Below are 20,757 nucleotides of genomic sequence, written 5' to 3' on the forward strand. Positions count from 1 at the left end.
CTTCTTTACTTTCCCCTCTGTTGTTTCTGTCTGTCTGTGTTATCCCCCCCCCTCCCTGCCAACTACATGAACATTGTTGTGTCAGTGTGCTTCTCTTTACTCAAACAACACCAACCATTTTTAAAAGTGCCCTTTTTTAAAACTCCACAGTGTTCTCCAAATGAAAGAACAGACTTTTTTAACACTGTACTTCCAAAGATGCAGAGGCTTGCTCTACAGCTACCTTCACTTTGCACTCAGGTATAAATCTCATATTATCTTTTGTTTTGTCTATGTTAATGATTTTTACCCCACTGTTGGTGGTTAATGGGCACTGTAGTGTGGTCCGCTACCTCTATTTCCCCCCTGGAGTTGCTGGGGAAATTGGGCTGTTATTGCACATCTATAGCTCAGTGAACTGATATTTCTAAGGTGAAACAAAAATTTAAGGTGTGTAGCTGTCAGGAAAGCTGCCAGAAGGTAGGGATTTTCAACACTACTGTTGATATTGTCCAAAATGGCCACTCAGTGTCAATGGGAAAAGGGGTTGCCTTGTACAGGTGGGTGTCTTGGACTGTGTCATTATAATATAGAAGAACTGCAAGAGAGGAAATAGGAAGTGGCCATTTCTACAGGTGATTGTCTTGGACAGGTGACTGTTAAAGCAGGTTGAACTGTATTTATTTGGGAGCTTTTGCAGTTTTGTGTACAACTTTTTGCCCGTGAAAGGGCATGGGGGTCTGAAAGATAACTTTTTTGAGAAAACAGCTTTAAAAAATGTTCTATGACAAGACTGTTTTAAAGGGTGAATGAAAGATATTCAGTTTGTGTCTTTTTTGCTGCTACAGTACTTGTGGGCTCTTGGTTGTTCCAGACAGGTAGTAGAATTTTCTCTTTGGTGTCCATTTGCAAGAGTAAACAGTTTGAAATTTTAGCCAAATGTGTGAAGTGTATGTCCTCAAAATAGTTTGTTAAATGAAATATATGGAGCATTATTTAAGAAAAGTCCCTTCTGATGTAGCACTGGTTTAACGATTCATCTTAAAACCTTGTTTGTGATAGGCAGAAATTAAATTGTAGGTTTGTACATAAATGGTGTTTCATAAGTTTTTGCACCTTCGGACTGGCTGTTTCTGAGCCACTCAAATGTTCACCTCTTTTAGTGTTCTTTGAACGTAAACAAATATCTCCTGACAGGACATGATAGATGTTTGGATAGTACTTTGGTTCAAAGGTAGAACTGTCCATGTGTTGGTCAACATACTGAAGCTTGCGGTTTTAGGCTGGCATAACAAGATTTATGACAGTTTTAGATGTGTACATTTAGTTTTAAAAGTGTGGTTGTGATTAATGGTTAACTGTGTGTCTTCATCCTCTCTCTCTCTCTCCTCTCTCTCTTTCTCTCTTTCAGCCTTTGCCAATGCTTAAAAGGAACCAAAATCGTAAGCTTGTCATCAGCCAGCAGCAAGCAGCTTGTCTCCTTGCCAATGCTTTCTTCTGCACATTTCCTGGGAGAAACTTCAGGCAGAGAGGGGTTATTCCGGATATCAACTTCAGCAGGTATGGTGTTAGATCATCTCCTTTTTATTTAGAGGGGTTCAATCAAGGTTTGTGCTGGATAATAATGATAAAGATCATTTCTATAGCGCTCACTTTCTAGTGACTCTAGACTTTTCACACTGAAATAAAATTACTCCAATTTAGACAATGACAAAATTCATTTACATTTAATGTACAACGATCCTTTTAAAATATAAAAATTGTTGAAATGATGTTGAAGATAATGGAATTCCTTGAAGTCCCCATTTGTCTGTTGTTTTTCATGTCTTTCTCCTCTGTGATTGCTATCCTTTTTATCCTCAGCCTTTTCAATGGTCCTTCCTGTTCAAGAAAGATTGAAAAACTGAAATGCATTTTCCACTACTTCAAGAGAATCACAGAAAAAAGTAAGTCTGTTTAGATATGATGTACTCGGCTGGAAGAAATTAATAGTGTGCTGACACCAGCTTCTTCAACACAACATGATATGTGAGGCAGTATGCGCTTGTCAAAATAAAGAAATCGAAGAAACCAACATTTGTCTGCGTTCTGGGCAATTTTTATTGATTTTAAAATATTTTTTGTCGGTTTTGTACAAAAAAACTCGCTTAAATGTCCATTTAAAAACACTTCTGTGTGGTTTTTATTGAAAAATATTGATCAAAGGCACAAAAGATGTGAATTTGCTGTTTTCAAGGACTTTCAAGCTTTGGAATTCACCAAACTTTGACGGTCATTTTCTCACTAGTTTATCCCCTGACACCAGGTGACCCTACTTCCTATAATAGCAAATATCTGGACTTCTATGCAAGATAGAAAGGTATTTTTCTTCAAAAGCAAGACAAATGAACACACTATAAGATTATACCAATAACTCCTTTGGTCCAAAATTTGACAAACGCCTATTTCCACTGTGTGGTGAGACGCACACATACATATCATTCAACACATCACAATCTCTCTCTCTCTCCCCCTCTCTGTCTCTATCTCTGTCTCTGTCTCTCTCTGTCTGTCTGTCTGTCTCTGTCTCTCTCTGTCTGTCTGTCTGTCTCTGTCTGTCTCTGTCTGTCTGTCTGTCTCTGTCTGTCTCTGTCTGTCTGTCTGTCTCTGTCTGTCTGTCTGTCTGTCTGTCTGTCTCTCTCTCTCTCTCTCTCTCTCTCTCTCTCTCTCTCTCTCTCTCTCTCTCGTGGCCTAGAGGTCAAGGTGTTCTCCTCTCATTCAATCTGGATTGAATCCAGATAGCAGCGGAAAATGTTCTTCTCTAAATTTTTCTCCTTTCATATCCTTTCCTGCTCTCAAACAGTGTTGTGTTGTCTGCTTTCGTTTCCACTTTCTGCCCCCACCCCTTCACTCTCTTTGCCCCCTCCTCTGGGCTCTTGACTCTTTTTGCAGCTTTTCTACCGCAACTCCCTGGCTACTTCTTACTGGTGTCTTTCAGCCACACCCCTGATCTTCTGGTAGGAAAGATATACACCTAGCTTTCTCAGACGAGAGCTAAAAATCTCAGACGTTAAAGATCCCTTGGTGGTCCAAAATCGATAAGAGTAGGCTCCGGCCACCACCCGCGCAAATTCCACATTTCCTACCAACTGAAATGTTTAGTGTGTCCTGCGAGCTCATATGACCTTATGCAGTTGAGAAAACACTTACCATCTCTCTTCCTCTCTCTGTCTCTGTCCCTCCATCTCTTTCTATCTCTTTTGTGCAGGGTGTCCAGCAAAGTCGTAACTGGGGCTCTCGTGGCCTAGAGGTTAAGGTGTTGGCCTCTCATTCAAAGGTCCCGGGTTCGATTCCGGGTAGCGACCAAAAAATTTTCTTCTCTAAAATTGTCTCCTTTCACATCCTTTCCTGATCTCTAACAATGTTCTGTTGTCTGCTTTCATTTCCACTTTCTGCCCCCACCCCCTCACCTCCTTTGCCCCCTCCTCTGGGCTCCTGACTCTTTCTGCAGACTTTCTACTGCTACTCCTTGGCTCCTCCTAACTGCTGTCTTTCTGCCACACCCCTGATCTTCTGGTAGGAAAGATCTACACCTAGCCTTCTCGGACAAGGGCGAAAAATCTCGGAGGGCCCGTGTGCAAGTTGCGCACGTTAAAGATCCCTTGGTGGTCTAAAATCGACAAGAGTAGGCTTCGGCCGCCACCCGGGCAAAATTCCAAATTTCCTACCAACTGAAAATATTAGGTGTGTCCCGCGCGCTCATATGACCTATGCAGTTGCGAGCGCCGTAAAACCCTATACTAAACTAAAAAACTAAAAGTCGTAACTCGAGGCCCTGGTCGTAAAGGTCGTAAATGGTCGTAAATTTGCCTTGAAGGTAGTAAACATTTGACGGTCGTAAATTTGCCTTGAAGGTAGTAAACATTTGACGGTCGTAAATTTGCCTTGAAGGTAGTAAACATTTGACGGTCGTAAATTTGCCTTGAAGGTAGTAATCATTTGACGGTCGTAAATTTGCCTTGAAGGTAGTAAACATTTGACGGTCGTAAATTTGCCTTGAAGGTAGTAATCATTTGACGGTCGTAAATTTGCCTTGAAGGTAGTAAACATTTGACGGTCGTAAATTTGCCTTGAAGGTAGTAAACATTTGACGGTCGTAAATTTGCCTTGAAGGTAGTAAACATTTGACGGTCGTAAATTTGCCTGCATACTGAGTGATGAAGCCAGCAAGACTTTTCAGTGAACCCTAGCCGCTGCACATGACTCTCGTTTTTGCAGGGCGCGATTGTGATATAATATTCGTTCACCTTTTCCCCCTCTGAGAGTACGTTTCACGTGAAAAGCCGTCTATGTCGGCAGGTGGAAGTGTGTGATGTGACACCGAGGCTCGATCGGGAAAATCAAGATCTACTTTCTACATCCAGAAATTCGCCGACGATAAACTGATAACGCGAAATGTGTGATCAGGTTGTACTGTATAAACGCTGTGTCGCCACGCAAATAAAATGTAATCATCACTCGGACTCTTCTCCGTGCTGTCACTTGTGTGTGTGTTGGGGGGGGGGAGGGGTTGAAAAGAAAATACAAACGTCGTCCGATTTTTAGATTGTCGGGTTCGCCATCGTGACCGGTCAATGAACTTTCGCGCGAAGCACCACAAGATACTGCATCGGTGAGCACCGGCGTTTGTTGGGGTCGCCAAAGTTCATTAAAAAGTCTGAGCGTTGCGAAGTATTGGACTACGGAATAGGGCAGGGGATTATTGATTTTTTTTTTTTAGAGATACACTCAGGGGGGGGGGGGGGGGCTGAAGGCAACACCAGAGGACAAAAACTTGTTAGCAAATTTCTGAATTTTGATTAGATTTAGAGCCCTCTGCAAAGCGCGCGTTGGTGCACGCCTTGTGAGGAATCGGGATCCTTCCTATTATGTAGGCCGTGTTATTGAAGTTAAGTGTTTGCGTTTCATTGGTTGGGTGATAGTAAATTAGAACAATATTGTAGCTTTCTGTTCAAGACTGGCAGATTTTCAGTGTCACTGCCTCTTTCCCTCTCACATTTCTTACACCTCTCACACTGAATAGGTCTACTTGAGCCATTCAAGTTAAATTGCTCTACTTTTAGTTTGAGCAATAATTTTTGTCTTTCACGTTCATAAAATGAGTCATGACATCCAGACTGGTTCTTGACAGTAGAAATTCTTGTTCAAGGCCCCTCCAAAGGCTCAAATCAGGATTCATTATAAAAAAATTTAAAAAATAATAATGAAAGGAAAATAGGCCCCTATAAGAGACTGAAATACTTAAGTCAAACAAGGCCCCAATGCGACACCGACATGTTGTTGACTGGATATATTTTACGTGTGTGTGTGTGTTGTTGTGTAACATGGCCTTGGAAAGTGGAATACCCCCTGGAAAATTGAGAAGCCGGTTTGGCAGTCACTCTATGTGTACACATTAGGTCTAAATCTACCCGTACCCCCCCTCCCCCTCCCACCACCACCAGGGCAGTGCTACTGACTGAATCATCTTTAGGCCATTCCCAAAGGGAGGATTTTAACATGCACAGTAGAATTCTAAATATGGGCTGATTTATCAATGTCATGCTCATACTGTACTGGACCAACATAGGGGAACTGCTACTTTCTCTGTCCTCTTCTTTACTATCGTCATTTTCCTCTACTTCTTTTGTATGTTTGTCTCTCTTGTGAACTACTATTTCCGGGGATGCCTTGATAGTCGAAGTTTGATTCCCCGTTTGGGCTTCTCTGTTGACATCCACCCCTTGACGCTCATATGACCTATGCAGTTGCGAGCGCTGTAAAAACCTTACTAAAACTAAATCTAGCGGCGAGCAAGCTTGCGATCGTCTGCTGTCTATCCTCCATTTTGTCGACTGGACTTTGTTGTGCGTTCTTTTCGTTCCATATATTATGTAATAATAATATATGTTATTGATCGCGAAAATTAATCCCTTTTTCGAGCTGGTGTGGGGCTTTATTTGCTGGGTAGTAAATTTTTGTTCCAGGTAGTAAATTTTTTCCGGAAATATTGCTGGACACCCTGTTTCTGTCTTCCTTTTCATCTCTTTCTCTCTTTCTCTCCCCCTCTCTCTCCCTTTCCCTCTCCCCCCCACCTCTTCCCTGCCTTTAACTTTCTCTGCCTCCCCCCCCCTCTCTCTCTCTCTCTCTCTCTCTCTCTCTCTCTCTCTCTCTCTCTCTCTCTCTCTCTCTCTCTCTCTCTCTCTTTCTCTTTCTCTCTCTCTCTCTTTCTCTTTCTCCCTCCCTCTCTCTATCTCTCTCTATCTCTCTCTCTCTCTCTCTCTCTCTCTGTTTCTTTCTCTCTCTGTTTCTTTCTCTCTTTCTCTCTCAACATATTGAGTGCAAAGACTACGTAGTAGTGCGTATGTTTGAATTGAACCATAAGAGTCTAAATAGTAAACAAGTGTGGGTTTATCCCTGTCTGTGCTGTTCCTCCTCAAAAGGAAGGCTCGATCGATTCGCTGGGACCTCATATTTTGCATGAATTTTAAGATCCTGCCCAGGGGCAATAAATATGTACAATGTTTTTGTTTTTATCCTGACTCTCGGAAACATATGTGCTAGACTATGAAGTGGATGGCCTTGTTTTGAATCCACAAAGGGGTGTTTTTACGTTTTTAAGGCTCTGCACCCATTTAGCTTGGTCCTACGGGAGATGGATGTTAAAATTTGGAGGTCCTTCTTCTTAAATAATGTCACAGTATTGAAAGGGGTATAGAACGTCTACAATGACAATGACATAAAATGACGTTTAGTTGAAGTAGTTGTAGTTTTTAGAAGTTTAATTCTGCTGCCTGACTTTTCTGCCACTAGCTGGTCAATGTAAACAGAAGTAGAGTTTGAGATTATTCACTCCTCCGTTTGCGAAACTTGAAGTCTTATGAATCCGATAAAAATGTAAACTCTTGCTTTAACTCTTTATTTTCGGCTAGCTGCTGCAGTTTGAACTGCTATGCTGATGATCTGCTTCCACTGGCTCAGGCACATTCAGTTATGACGATGACTTTATATTAATTTTCAGTTGCTGAAAATAGGTCTCTCTTACAGGGAGTTTCTTTGTTAGATGAAGAACCAACAAAATAGGTTTGTGTATTTTGATTCAATAACCAATTTAGTGATGTATATGTCACTCTCAGGATTTGTACCAAAAGAGGGATCCGGCATAGTGGGAAAACCTCTTCTGGAGGTAAAGAGTAATGGTATAGTATGTATTGATTTAACAACCTTTAGAACACTTTGAGGTTATTTGACTCATTATCTCTGAGGGGGGTTAATGTACTATGCTGGGACCATCTTTTGGTACGAAATCTAAAATTGACATATATATATATATTTACACATCATTAATTGGTCATGAAATCAAAACAAGTGAACTTATTTCGATAGTTCTTGATCTAATGAATGAAATTCCAGTATATGAGACCTGTTTCCAGCAATTGCTGAAAAGTAATATGATGTCGAAGTCATTGTAAAGGAAAGTGCCCAAGCCGCTGCCAGTAGCTCAACTGCACAGTGGATCCGACTGCAGCAGCTTGCCGGAGATAAAATGTTAAGAGGCAGAACCTTGAATGTAATGTCTCTCACTGGTGAGAGAAAGAGAGGAAGGCTGAGATCCATCTGGGAGTGAGATCTTGAGGCAGATCTTGGGCGTATTGGGCACAGCTGGCTGAAGGGTGAGATTACCCAGAACAGAAATAGGTGAAGAACTCTTATTGGCAGTGTATGCCCAATATAAGGATGAAAGAGGCTGATAATGAGTAGTTGGAAAGCTTTGAAAACTCCTTAAATCCTTATCTGTGGCAAGCTGCTCCCAGTGGATTGCCATCAGGACTGATGTGCTTGTGAGCTGCTGGCAGCAGCTCAGGCACATTCCTTTACAATGACTTCGACGTCAAATTAGTTTTCGGCAATTGCTGAAAACAGGTCTCTTTTGCCTCTAGTTCTTTCATTAGATGAAGAACTATCCAAATAGATTTATTTGTTTTGATTTTAAAATGATCAGTTTGTGGACATATATATGTAATTTTTAGATTTCGTACCCAAAGAGGACCCTGGCATAGTGGGTTTACCACCCTTCTGAGAAAAGAGTTAAACAACACAAGCACAAGAAAGTGCCATAGGAGAATCAAACCAGTGTTGTCCACACCATGGCCCAGTTTGATGTCAACTGAGCTAATGGTGGACCCCAGCTTTATGGACCTGAGACAAATAATGTATCATTTCGTGAGTCAATCAATCTGGTAGGGATATGTGCAGGGTCGTGCAATTGATTATTATTATCAATGTTATCTCTGCAGTGCCCACAGGAGTACTGTCCTTCAACCGTCGGACCTTGGACAATACTTTGTGGCTGAAGGACAGCGTTGATTTTACAAAGATGCACGTGTCATGTGATGGAACCATAGAAGATGATGGACGTGGAATGCTGCAGGTTGTCATACGTGAATTACATCGTTTGTTTGTTTATTTTTTTTATATGTTTTGATTTCTACTTCTGGATTCTTAGTTTCAGTTGATAGGATGTTCTCACTCAGCTAGGGTTAGCTCTGATAGGAGGGTCAAAGGTGCTGACCTCCCAAATGATCTAAATGGTGTTAATGGATCTGTAAAACACTTTAAGCTATTTGTCCTGATTCTGCTGTCTGGGTGGGTGGTTGGCAGGTGCTCGGGTGTGGTTTGCCCCTTATTTCTTGCCAAACATTTTTTGTTTTCTTTTCTCTCCTCCTTTACTTTGTATGTTACTCTCTAGTACCACTTCTAATCCTAGGCACTTGTATGACCTATTTGTGTTGCAAGTGCTGTAAAACTTTTATTAAATTTTTTAAAGTAAACTAATATGCGATCTTGACAAGTTGCATTTTATTTTCTCCCCCCACCCCCCTCCCCCGCCAAAAGGCTGACTTTGCCAACAAGTATGTGGGTGGAGGAGTCCTGGGTCGAGGCTGCGTGCAGGAAGAAATTCGCTTCATGATCTGTCCAGAGATGATTCTCTCTCGACTTTTCACCGAAGTCTTAGAGGACAGGGATATTTTGATTATGAAAGGTTGGTGGAGAATCAATATTGCTATCTGTCGTGAGTTTGTATAGCAATTGAATGCTTTGATTTGAAATGATGATTTTTTAAATTGTGCTGCATCTTGTTATAACTGGATTTGAGAATTGGAACACGGAGGGTGTGGAAAAATATGGTAAAAACGGTATTAGTAGCAGAAACAGCCTGCTTTCAAATACTTAAAGTTCTCTTCCTAATTTTTAGAAAATAAAACCACTGAAGTTGCTGGAAGTCTTAGCTGGAATGTGTTTGCAGGTGCTGATGTGACTTGTTTTCACTGTTGTCCTTATGTGTACGTATAAGTGTCTGGCTTCGAAAATTTTTCCTCACGCGGTTGAACTGGTTTTCTTCTTAATATGATATGTTTTTCTTGTTTGGGATAGAGTATCATGTAAATGCAATCTATTATTATTATTTTAAGTGAACATTGTGGACAGGTTCAACTGTTTGAAATATGGTAAAGTAAACACTCATAATAAAACATCTTCTCCGTGGCAACTGAGAATTGAACCTGCCTCCCGTTATCTTATAATTACGCGTCTGATTCTTTTGCCAGTGATCTTAGATTGCTTACCCCATGGGGTAGTAGTGTCTTTAGGCCATTCCCAAAGGGGGGACATTTCTCGTTCAAGCACAGTAGGAAATTTTTAATGGGCTGATTCATCATGTCACGCTCATAACTGTGCCTGATCTGCAACAGGGAACTGCTGCTTTTTCTTCCCTAATCCTTACTATTGTCATTTTCCTCTACTTCTTTTGTATGTTTGTCACACTCTTATGACCTGCTATTTCCGGGGTGCCTTGATAGTCGAAGCAAACTTTGTGCTGTTGAAGCTAGAGAGGTGAGCAGAGTAAGTCTGATTCCCTGTAAAGTGTAAAGACTTCTCTGTTGACACCCACCCCTTGGCGCTCGTTTGACCTTATGCAGTTGCGAGCGGGGTAAAACCCTCTATTAAAACTTAAATTGCTCCCATGACTGACATGTCACTGTAAATTATGTTTCAGGTTGTGAACGATTCAGTAATTACGCTGGGTATTCTGACAGCTTCAAATGGAATGGAAACCATGTTGATACAACTGAAAGGTATTGGAAGATTTGACAGGTTGTTGTTTTTTTCTGATGATGTGTTCGAAGTTTTTGTGAGGCGTGCTGACAAATGCGTTACTTCTCGCAATCCATAAATGGAGATATTGACCAAAAGTCGACATTAGGGTCACATTTGTAGCTTTTTAACTGAGCCATATACTTCAAGCATAACATGCCTTTAATCATTTCATAATTATAAATTGTAAAAATTTCACCCATAAGCGTGGTGTATCTATTTCTTTTGGGTTTGAATCCAAGAAGTAACTCATTTTGTCAGCACGCTTCACATTTGTGTCTGGCATTATTCTGGACTTTTGATACAATTTTTTTTTCTTTTTGTCCTCCAGAGATCTGTGTTAGCGAGCATTTTATGGCACTTGCAACACAATAAGGTCATGTAAGTGCCGAAAATTAGAGGTGTTACAAGAGAGGAACGAACACAAAAAGGAAAGAGGAGAGCTCCACAGACCTGGTGTGCATTTTTTTGTATCAAGATTAGAAAAAAGGATTGCTTACTTATTGTCTTTAAGTTTAACGGGAGGAGCGACCCGTGAGAACCATTTTCTATGTTTGTTGCCCGAGATCAAATCTAAGTACACATATAAATAAGTTAGGCATAGTAAAATCTTTTGGTATGCAATTTTATTTTGCTATAGCTACAGCGGTTGCTATGGAAACGGCCGCCATCTTGAAAATAAACAATGAATTTCAAATCCCTAAGGCTTTCTTATTTTCTGTGCAAATTTGACCAAATTTGGTGAGAGTATACCTGAACGAGACCCTATCAGCGTGACTGCGAGTTTTTTTCAATAAGTGCAAAAGGAAAAAAAAAAAAAAGAGAATTTTCCCAAATTGGAAAAAACCTTTCCTAAATTTCGGTTGCATAATCGCTTGCCAATGGAAAAGTGTTATTTTTTCGCAGCCTTGCCGTCTATTTTTCCTGAAAGTTTCATGTAAAAAAGATGAAAACTAAGGATGGAGTGGGGAAAAAACTGCAAATAAATGACATTTTGCTGAAAACGAATTATTGTAAAAATTCACTATATTAACACACCCTCATGTATTCATAGGCCATTCACGAGGAGAATAGACTTCTAAAGACTTTCTCAATTGTTTTCATGCTATTTTTAGGCAAAGAATTGGTTGATCTTCAAAAATCAGGAAAGATCTCAATGTGCATAGCCTGACCCAAAATGGGCAAAATCAAAGGTCGCTCCTCCCCTTAAGCTAATGTAGCTTTCACAGAAAAGTGGAAAGTGGGAAGACATGGAGTGGGCTGTTGGAGGGTGCCACTGGTAGGTCCCACTTCTTTACTTTCCTTCTCTGTTGTTTCTGTCTGTCTGTCTTACCTTTTCCCCGCACAAAATGACCATTATTGTGTCAATGTGCTTCTATTTACTTTAAACAATACAAACAAACAAATGAACACATGGAATAACATCAAGAGGCTGGCACAGGATAGGGAAAGGTGGAAAGTGTTTGTTCATGGCCTTTAACCTGACCCAGGATGAGAAAGGCAATGGTGATGATGAATGTAGCTTTCAAAGAGGCCCAAGTAGTTATTTGCTATGAGCTGGTAACAATTCTTGGAACTTTTTGCAAAAACGGGCAGTGTTAAGTGAGTTGCGTTGGTGAAATCTCCCATGTTTACTATTTCAGAGACTGTTTGGGAAGACTGTGGACAGAGGTGGTTGCTATGGATGCTGTACGGGTCAAGAGGACTGACAACCAGTTTGCAGAGCATATGGTCAATAGAGAACTGCACAAGGTAGAGATATTTGTTTTGGTTTTAGTAGTAACAGGATGAGTTTTACAGCACTTGCAACACAATCAGGTCTTACTGGTGCTGAAGATGAGAAATTGTGTTACTTGAGAGTAACGTACAAAGAAAAGGAGGAGAGATAAGGACAAGCGAATTTTAATAGGAAAAAAGGAGCAAACTGCAATATTGCACTCGCTAAGATTTTTGTTTACTTTTGTAGTATCTGTTAAATGACTTGTTACAGTGTTTTGATAGGGGTTCTATCTTTTGCCTTAAAATATAATTTTACTCTTATAAATACCTTTTACAACTGTTACATAGAAAATTTAGCTTAACCCTTCCAGCCCCATGCGCATATATTTTCAGCAGCGCCTGTACCTCCTACCGTCTCCAGAGCGTATATTCTCAGTTTTGTGGGATACCGAAAATGCGCATTTTTCGCAATTAACAAACCTAATTAGACTCTACTTTTCATAACATTTGTTCATTTACCTTTAAACATTGTTATATGTTATTATCTGAACCTCATTACAAAGATACTACATCACTTTTGAGAATGCAAGCCTCTTTTTCTGAAATACCGCTGTGTTGGCTGGGACTGGGGTTAGGGAGTGCACAAAAATGGCTGGGGCTGGAAGGGTTAAATTAAATGAAAACTACTCTGATCAGCCGCCAGAGTACATGCTTCCCCCCTAATGTACCTGTCGTCGACCAGTTGTTCAGATGTACTGAGCCCAAGATTTAAGACATCCCCAAAAAATCAGTTCTTAATCTGTAGTATGGGTTGCATGTGCTCGAAAAACGTTTTGTCGAAATTGAACTTCTAAATATTGAAAAAAAAAGCCAAAAAAAATATATAGGTGGGTTCGTTTGTTGAAAGAATGAAACAATGTTTTCTCTCTCCTGAAAAATGTTACTTTTTGTTTTGTATATAGCATATATACATATATATATATGTATAATATATGCAGTCGAACCTGTGTAAGACGGCCACCCATTGTCAAGGAGAAAAGTGGCTATATAAGACAGGTGGTCGTCTTAGGCAGGACTGATCAAGATGAAGAAAACAAACCATTCCTTTCTGAGGTCCCAACTGAAGGTGGCTGCATTGTTGTTGTTGTTGTTGTTTTCGCTGTTTTTTGTGTGTTTTTTTTTCTCTTTTTTCTTTTGTTGCTGCTTTTGTGTAAGGGTGACAATATAACGAAATGTGTCAGACAAGGAGGACTGAGTGCTATGGTAAAACAAACATAGGGGTCGCCACAACTCGGAGAATGAGCGACGCTTCTGTCACAAGTTCATGTTGACGTCCATTGTTACTTTGTTACAGACTGGGTAAACAGTGACAACTCATCTTACTTACGATTTGTGTATGAGTTCTGGGAGGGGTTTATGGGTTATAAGGAATTACACGTTTACCTCACCAGCAGCGGAAAATTTGTTACCAATTGGTCAACAATGGGAGGGTCCTACACAACATGATTGGCTGGAGGAACTACCTAACAAGGACAGGTGATTGCATTATGACAGCTCGCCCCCAACGCCAGGGGCCAATGCACAATTTATGACAGAACGTAATAGGGTCACTTAGGTGGCCATGTAAGACAGGTGTTACTGTTATTGTTTGGTGTTATAGGGTTGTGTGTTAAAATATGGTGGCCGAGGCCGGGTGGACAGGTGCCCGTTTGACACAGTTAAATTATACAGAAAAAATGCAAGGGAGGAAATGGAAAGTGGCCATTTGTGCTGGTGGCCGTCTTATAGAGGTGGCCGTCAGGGCAGGTTCGACTGTATATATATATACATATATAAAGAGCACAAGGGAAAAAACAGGGGATGTCACTTTTTGACATTTTGAGAAAAATACAGAAGAACTGCTTTACAGCCCACATAATTTCATAGTAAAACTTTTTTTCCAAGCTTAATATTGGGCAACTCGTCAGGTTTTAGTCCTCGACTCTTAGATTGGCCAGTATAGGTGTGTAAACATTTTCCAACCAACGTAAAAATGGCAAAATTCTCAAATTTTGGATTTAAGTAAATTGCTTGCGACACTGACGATATTATGTCTTGATGCCGTTTCTCTCTAAGGCCTTCTGCGCTTTTGTTGACCCTGAGCACAACGACAATCTGCCTGCTGTTTGCACTGGGAACTGGGGCTGTGGGGCATTTGGAGGAGATAAGCATTTGAAAGGTGACTAGTTTTATCTGTGTCTTCTGCCTTTTTGGGGAAAGATGTTTCTCCCTCTGTTTTTTCTGTACACTTGAAAGGAATGTATAGTTTTTATTTGTATATTATGTTGTATTTTGTTTTTGTTTTTATTTTTCAAGAGAAAAGTCTATGTTGAATTATGAGAGTACAGTTGAAATTGTCTATGATGGCCACCCATTGTCTAGAAGAAAAGCTGTTGTTTCAGGTAGGTGGGCGTTTTGGACAGCGTCATTGAAATATATAGAAAAAGTACAATTGGGAAGTGGTTGTTTGCACAGGTGATTGTCTTTAACAGGTGGCCATGACAGCAGGTTTGATTGTACTCTTCAGTACAGATCTTCAAATGCTCTTAACAGCATTTTTATCATATCATCAGTAAATGCATTTTGTTCTTAATATGACCCATTACAGTTTATTCAAGAGTCTTCAGTTTTTTTGTTTTTTTTAGATCTGAGTCTTTATAAGGCACAAATCATGGGGGGTTCAAGGTGGAGTAGGGGACAAAGACTTTATTCTTTGATAACAAGGATTCTGTATGTTGTAAGAACTCATTTTGTTTGTGTAGTTCTGCTATCCTAGCATAAGTGTGAAGCATTGTGGTGAAACCAGGGGCTCGTCAAAATAGTGACTTAGAAGAAATTGGATTTTTTTTGTCTGTATGGTTATCTTTATCTAATTTTGTTGTTTTGGCTCAACACCTTATATGTCCATTTAAAAGCACATTTATGTGTGGATTTTACGGCAAAACGTTGATTAACTACACAGAATATGTATATTTTCAGTTTTCAAGGAATCTCAGCTGTGGAAGTCACCGAACTTTGGCGGCCATTTTCTCCCTAATTTTACATCTGAAAACAAGCGAACCCACCACATTCAATCGCAAATTTCTTTACTTCTATTCAAGATAGATTGGTATTTATTTAATTGAGAACTAGACAAACGGACAAGCTTAAAAATGATACTAATAATTCCACATTCCCAAAAATTGACGAGCACCTGATTCCACTGTGTCGTGACACAAATTCATTTTCTTGTTTCGTCTCTTTTATGCTCAGCTTTGATCCAAATGATAGCTGCCAGCCATGCAAAGAGAGAGATGTGCTATTTCACCTTTGGCGATAATTCATTGTGTGATGAGATTGCCAAAATTAACTACGTTCTATGCAGTGAAGGACTCTCTACAGGTATTTTTACAACAACTTTTTAAAACTTTGAAACTTTCAGCATTTTTATCTCTGATGAGCAATGAGAACTGTCGAACACTTTGGTGTAAAAAGTAAAACAGATGAGAGATTGCAGTCTATTTCAGTTGTCTGTCAAGTTACACTCACAAACTCTTTAGAGTGAAAATACAATAAAATTAAATTGATAGTAAAAAGAGTTCAGTTTTTCCAACCTCAGAACAAAAGTTCTTAAAACATTAAGTAGCCTATATTTGTTAATGGAAGATCATTATAGCTACAGGGGAATCCTGTTACAACGAGAGAGAGGGGACCGGTGCCAAATGTCCGTTACAGCAGGATTTTCGTTATAAGGGATCCAGTAATAAATTCAAAAGAAACTGTAAAGTAGGCCTAATCTATGAGTCTGGTTCGGTTTATTTCTTTTTGTAATCTCCCCTGATGATGATGGTTTGGTTCAACATGACCTTTAAGTCTCACTTGATCAAAAGTCGAATCAGGTTTCTTTCTCTAGCGCTAGCAATGTTGACGATCAGAAAGAAAGTTCTCTCGGCTAACTCGCCCGTTGTGTTGTCCCCCACCCCACCACACCTTGTGGTGCATTCCGTCTGCTTGCACACAATCGGAACATACCACACCCCGCCCACGTCACACATTTGCTCCGTCCATCACAGTACAGCACTATGACTTCTCGTCCCCGCATCTGAGAAGTAAGACGCATGATAGGCCTATATAATTTAGATTAGGCTGACCTATCACACGATGCGTTCTGTTTGTCTGTGCTTGCCACACTCTTTCCACTCTTTCGATCCTGCCATTATTGTTGGCACACGTGGGCTCTCCCATTCTTTATTTCGCAAGATAACCAACAAGTTTCTCACCTGGCGATGTTTTACATATGAATAAATGGCCTGTAAGTGTACTGTGCACAGCAGCGGCAATATTCGGTTATAACCAACTCGTGCGTTTGTCTGATTGCGTTATAGTAGTATTTTATTTAAAAAGATAGATGGGCCGGGACGAGAGAGTGAGGCTGACGACCATGCGCAACTCTCCCTCACTTTAATCCAACACATGCGCAAGTCATCTTCATCACATCCTATATGGAGAACTTCAGACTGGAGCACACTCCCATGGAGGTCAGAAGAAGCGGTTTAAAGACACCCTGAAGGCCTCTCTGAAAAACTTCGGCATTGACCACAACTCGTAGGAAACGACAGCCCAAAACCGTGCAGCCTGACGTGGAGCCATCAGCAAGGGAGCGGCAGCGTATGAATCATGGCGTCTGGAAACAGCGAAGAGCAAGCGCGCAACAAGAAAGTCCCGTGCAAGCAGTGCTCCCGCAATTCATGACCTTACAGCGCTACTTGCCCTCACTGCCCAAGGACCTTCAAGGCGAAGATTGGCTTAATCAGCCACCTGAGGACCCACCCCATCCCCCGGATATGATGAAGAAGGTCTTCTGGTCTTCTTCCCTCAGGAAGGACGAACACCATTTACAAAGATAAGGAAGGGAAAAAACGGGTTTTAGAATAGTGTCTTTATAACAGACTTCTCGTTATTTCAGGACTCATTATAAGTGGATTCCACTGCAGTTCACTTTCGTCTGTCCGCGTTAAAAAAATTATAGCATATTTATTCGTATACCCATGAGACTTTGCCATGCACTTCTGCAGGCCTGTGACCAAACAAAAAAAAAAAGATATATTGATCCAGTAATAAGAAAGTTTTTCTATTTGGGTCCTATATTAAAAACTGGTCTTTGGATGCAAACACAAGATCAGTAAAATAAATGGCTTACAGTAACTTTGCCTACAAATTGCTCATTTTGAGACAAGGACACCACCCTGCCCCCACATTTCTGTGTAAGCTTGTAGATTTCATCCCCCAGCTGTCTAGACGTCTCCACGTGCTCCACTTGAGTATTGAAAATTACTCACCACATCTCATGAAACGTGTATGTTAGGCGAGCGTTAAAGTGTGGTGTTGAGGAAAATATATCAACTTTTCAATGTTTTAGGTTTATGCTGTAAGTCCCCTGTGATTTTTTTTTTTACCCACTTTAGGCTTACATCAAAGAAAACGTGTTGGAACCTTAGTTTGCAGTGATTTTTACGAATTTGCTTTTAGATTCTGTTGGTCATCCAACTTTTAGACCCGTATGCAGAGGTCTGAGAAGATTAAACAGAGCGATTAGATTTTCTCTTGCCTTAACCACGGACAGACGAAAGGGATCAAGTTATAGGCATATGGAAATTCAAAATGAGGAACTAGAGCCTCAGGAAAGGGCTAGTGTAAGAATATCAGAATATCATGTGTTACATAACTCGCACTTATACCTGCAGATCTTCTAGAAGTTTTGGAACTTCATTAAGATTCAACTAATGTGAGGCGTGCGACTGGTTGGCGGGTGCTGTGGTATAGTTTGCTCCTTCTATCCTAACAATCATCTGTCGACCTTGTCTCTCCTCCTTTTTTCCATGTTTGTTACTCTCTTGTAACACTTCTAATCTTCGGCCTTTGTATGACCTTATTATGTTACAAGTGCCGTAAAACTCTTATTATGGCTAAGATGTGAGGCGTACTGACAGAACAAGTTACTTCTCACAATCCACTTACTTATGGAGATCTCTGCAAAAGTCAGTGCAAAGGTTAAAATTGTACATTTTTAAACCTTTCTTGAGCTGCACACACATATACCTATAAATTCTACAAATTCAACCTTTAAATTTGACTTATTTGTCCATAGGGCTAAAATACGAGAAGTAACTCAGTTTGTCAGTAGGCCTCACAGATATGCTCAGTGTTACTTTCACCTGTGTCTTGTTTCTGTCTTCTTCTCAACAGTGGACGTCCTGAACAAGATCAGAGAGTTTCGCCACCAAGAGCTGCTTGGCAATAAGAAATCCTTGTTTAAGTTCATCGTGACAGAGTTTGGTTTGGGATGGAAAGATGTTTAGGAAGTGGGTCATCTTCGTTTTCAAGAGCACTGTTTAGGGTCTGCAGTGAGGAGACAAATTTGGGGGTTGTTACCTTTATTATTATTGTTCTTTGTCATGTACGTCCTACCACCTTCGTTACTTTTTTCTTTGACATGTGCCTCCTCTCCTTTCATATCGTTTTCTTTGACATGTGCCTCCTCTCCTTTCATTATCGTTTTCTTTGTCATGTGCCTCCTCTCCTTTCATTATCGTTTTCTTTGTCATGTGCCTCCTCTCCTTTCATTATCGTTTTCTAGGCCTGAACGTCCTCTCCTTTCATTATCGTTTTCTTTGTCATGTGCCTCCTCTCCTTTCATTATCGTTTTCTTAGGCCTGAACGTCCTCTCCTTTCATTATCGTTTTCTTTGTCATGTACCTCCTAAACTTTCATTATTGTTTTTGTGTACCTGTCAGGTTAACAAAGATGATGGCAGTCCTGAGGAAGGAGAGTTGTTGAATGGTTATGTTATATCCTGTTCATTCTCTTTGTTCGTTGTCATAAATACTCCTCAGTTTCCCGCCCTCTGTGATCAGACACTAAATTTTACAGACTTTTTCCCCCTTTCTGCTAATGCTTGTTTTCCTTTTTTTCTACTTCCACTTTGTTTCCCCTTTGGTTTTTCCAGCTTTAATTTAATGAACTTGTGTTGTTTCTATCTCCCCCTGCCCTGGAAAGGCGCTGATAATATTATTCCTTTTTTGCACTGTGTGTAGTGTTTCTACTGTGACCAGTTTCTTACATGTCTATTTAAAACACGGGCAATCAATAAATTGCCATATGTCATCATATATTGGCAAGCACCGTCCCCTTAGTTGGTGGATTGTTCACTAACACCAACACTTCAAAACAAAACAAATCAAGGTTTATGCTCTACTTATGTATTTTTCATCAAGTCTTAAATGTAGATCTTTCAAGTGTAAGTTTTCACTAACCTGTATTAGATCTAGATCCAGTTTTGTGTTCCTCCTCGCTGGGCCCAGCTCGCCTGAGTTCTGTCTTCTCTCTAGGCTCCTGACACGAGAAATTCTCCCGTGAGTAGTCACCGGCTGAATATAAACAACTCACGGGCTGAATGTAATGTTTGCCACTTTGGACTTTGGAAGGCCAAACCGTGGCCTACAAGTGGAACGAGGAGCAGTCGTTTTCTTTCACAGTGACAATGTCCGGATTTCATTGCGTTGTTCAGGTCCTTTAAAAAGTTGCCTATTATATTTCCAGAGAGCCAAAGTAAAAGAAATATCTTTCTTATTTCATGGATAAGAAGCTCAGGCTTAATAAGCACTTTTTTGTGTGGGGGGTTTTAAGTTGTGTCCTATATAAGGTGATATACATTACTGAACTGAGCTGATGAGATCTCGAGTGGTTCGGCAAGGCACCTTCCAGGGATGGAAGCTGCTTTTCATGTTCTTGTTCATCTTTAAATGAACATCCCAGTCTTTAGTGAGAAGACTGCACTGCTGTTTGCAGCAGGACCTCCAGGTCCCCATAGAGTTTTGGGTCTCTCTGCCCAGGGTTGGGCCAATATTTCTTTCTGAGCACCTTGAGCACTGTGCAGGCTTTCAGCAAATGGTTCCCTATTTGAACGCCGGTTCCGCACTGACCATGCTCTGACTGAAGCTGCTTTGTTTTTTGTTTTTGTTTTTGTTCAGTTGTGTTTGGGTTCGTAGCCACTCAAATAATCTTTGCGCTCATTCCATTGTGTGTAGTGCTTCTTGATTACTTGAGTGATGTGATTTGAGTATTGGAACTATGACTATGATTGCAGTATTCTGATTTTCATTGGTATTGTACCCTGTCTTATGAAATTTTCTTTTTTGTTTGACATGAAATGAGCTTCTTTGCAAGTGTACAATAGTGAACTCTAAATCTTTACAGAAAAAGGTTTGAAAGAGAGTCTCAAAATTGTTGCTTTTGTTTTATCTTGTCAGTACAGTTGAGGCGATGAGGTTACCTTCTTCTAATCTTTTTCTTTTTCCCACTTTTAAACCTGTTGTGTTTATGGCAAAATATAGCCATTGTTTAACTTATTCAGCTTATTGTGATTACTTGATATATGTACTTCAATTCCTCTGCATTTTTTTCCACGAACAATGAGTGCAGTTGAGATGCTAACACATGGATCAAGTCATCTTTTTCAGCCCTAGTCTTGTAAGTGTTTTGACAATCCTTGAGATAGCTACTGCAGTGTGAATAAAGGCATCACTCAAATTGTCAGACTGGTTTATTAGCTCATTCCCTTCTCAGAATTATCATGTAACTGAATATTTGTAATGGTACTCAGTGCATCTTCAGCTTTTCCCTGTTTTAAAAGGCTCACTTCTGGATCAATTTCCTCTCATCAATTCACTCACAACGTATAACTTTTTCTTTTTTCAAGTGGGAGCTCTGATATGGTTTTCCTTTTTTATCTGTGGGTTGCTATTGTGTCTAGCAGTTCCTGGTGAAAAGTATCCTTCAGCACCACACATAACATCAGGTGTTGTGATG

The 20,757-nt window shown here is 40.3% G+C and overlaps 1 protein-coding gene across 1 annotated transcript in view; it reads left to right on the forward strand.

Annotated features, from left to right (window-relative positions):
* The window catches only part of LOC101858620 (poly(ADP-ribose) glycohydrolase), a gene marked incomplete at its 5' end in the record, with an annotated part of 59,810 nt that extends 39,326 nt beyond the window's left edge, over positions 1 to 20,484 (forward strand). Inside the window, 10 exon segments of the mRNA XM_013080931.1 lie at positions 151 to 240; positions 1,391 to 1,539; positions 1,843 to 1,925; positions 8,295 to 8,428; positions 8,893 to 9,040; positions 10,055 to 10,133; positions 11,796 to 11,904; positions 13,987 to 14,089; positions 15,163 to 15,291; positions 18,136 to 20,484. Of these exon segments, the coding sequence (XP_012936385.1) occupies positions 151 to 240; positions 1,391 to 1,539; positions 1,843 to 1,925; positions 8,295 to 8,428; positions 8,893 to 9,040; positions 10,055 to 10,133; positions 11,796 to 11,904; positions 13,987 to 14,089; positions 15,163 to 15,291; positions 18,136 to 18,248 (1,137 nt within the window). The 3' untranslated portion in view covers positions 18,249 to 20,484.
* Positions 20,485 to 20,757: the final 273 nt, after the last annotated feature.

The sequence above is a fragment of the Aplysia californica genome, unplaced genomic scaffold, assembly GCF_000002075.1.
Source record: "Aplysia californica isolate F4 #8 unplaced genomic scaffold, AplCal3.0 scaffold00106, whole genome shotgun sequence".
Taxonomy (NCBI): Eukaryota; Metazoa; Mollusca; class Gastropoda; order Aplysiida; family Aplysiidae; genus Aplysia; species Aplysia californica.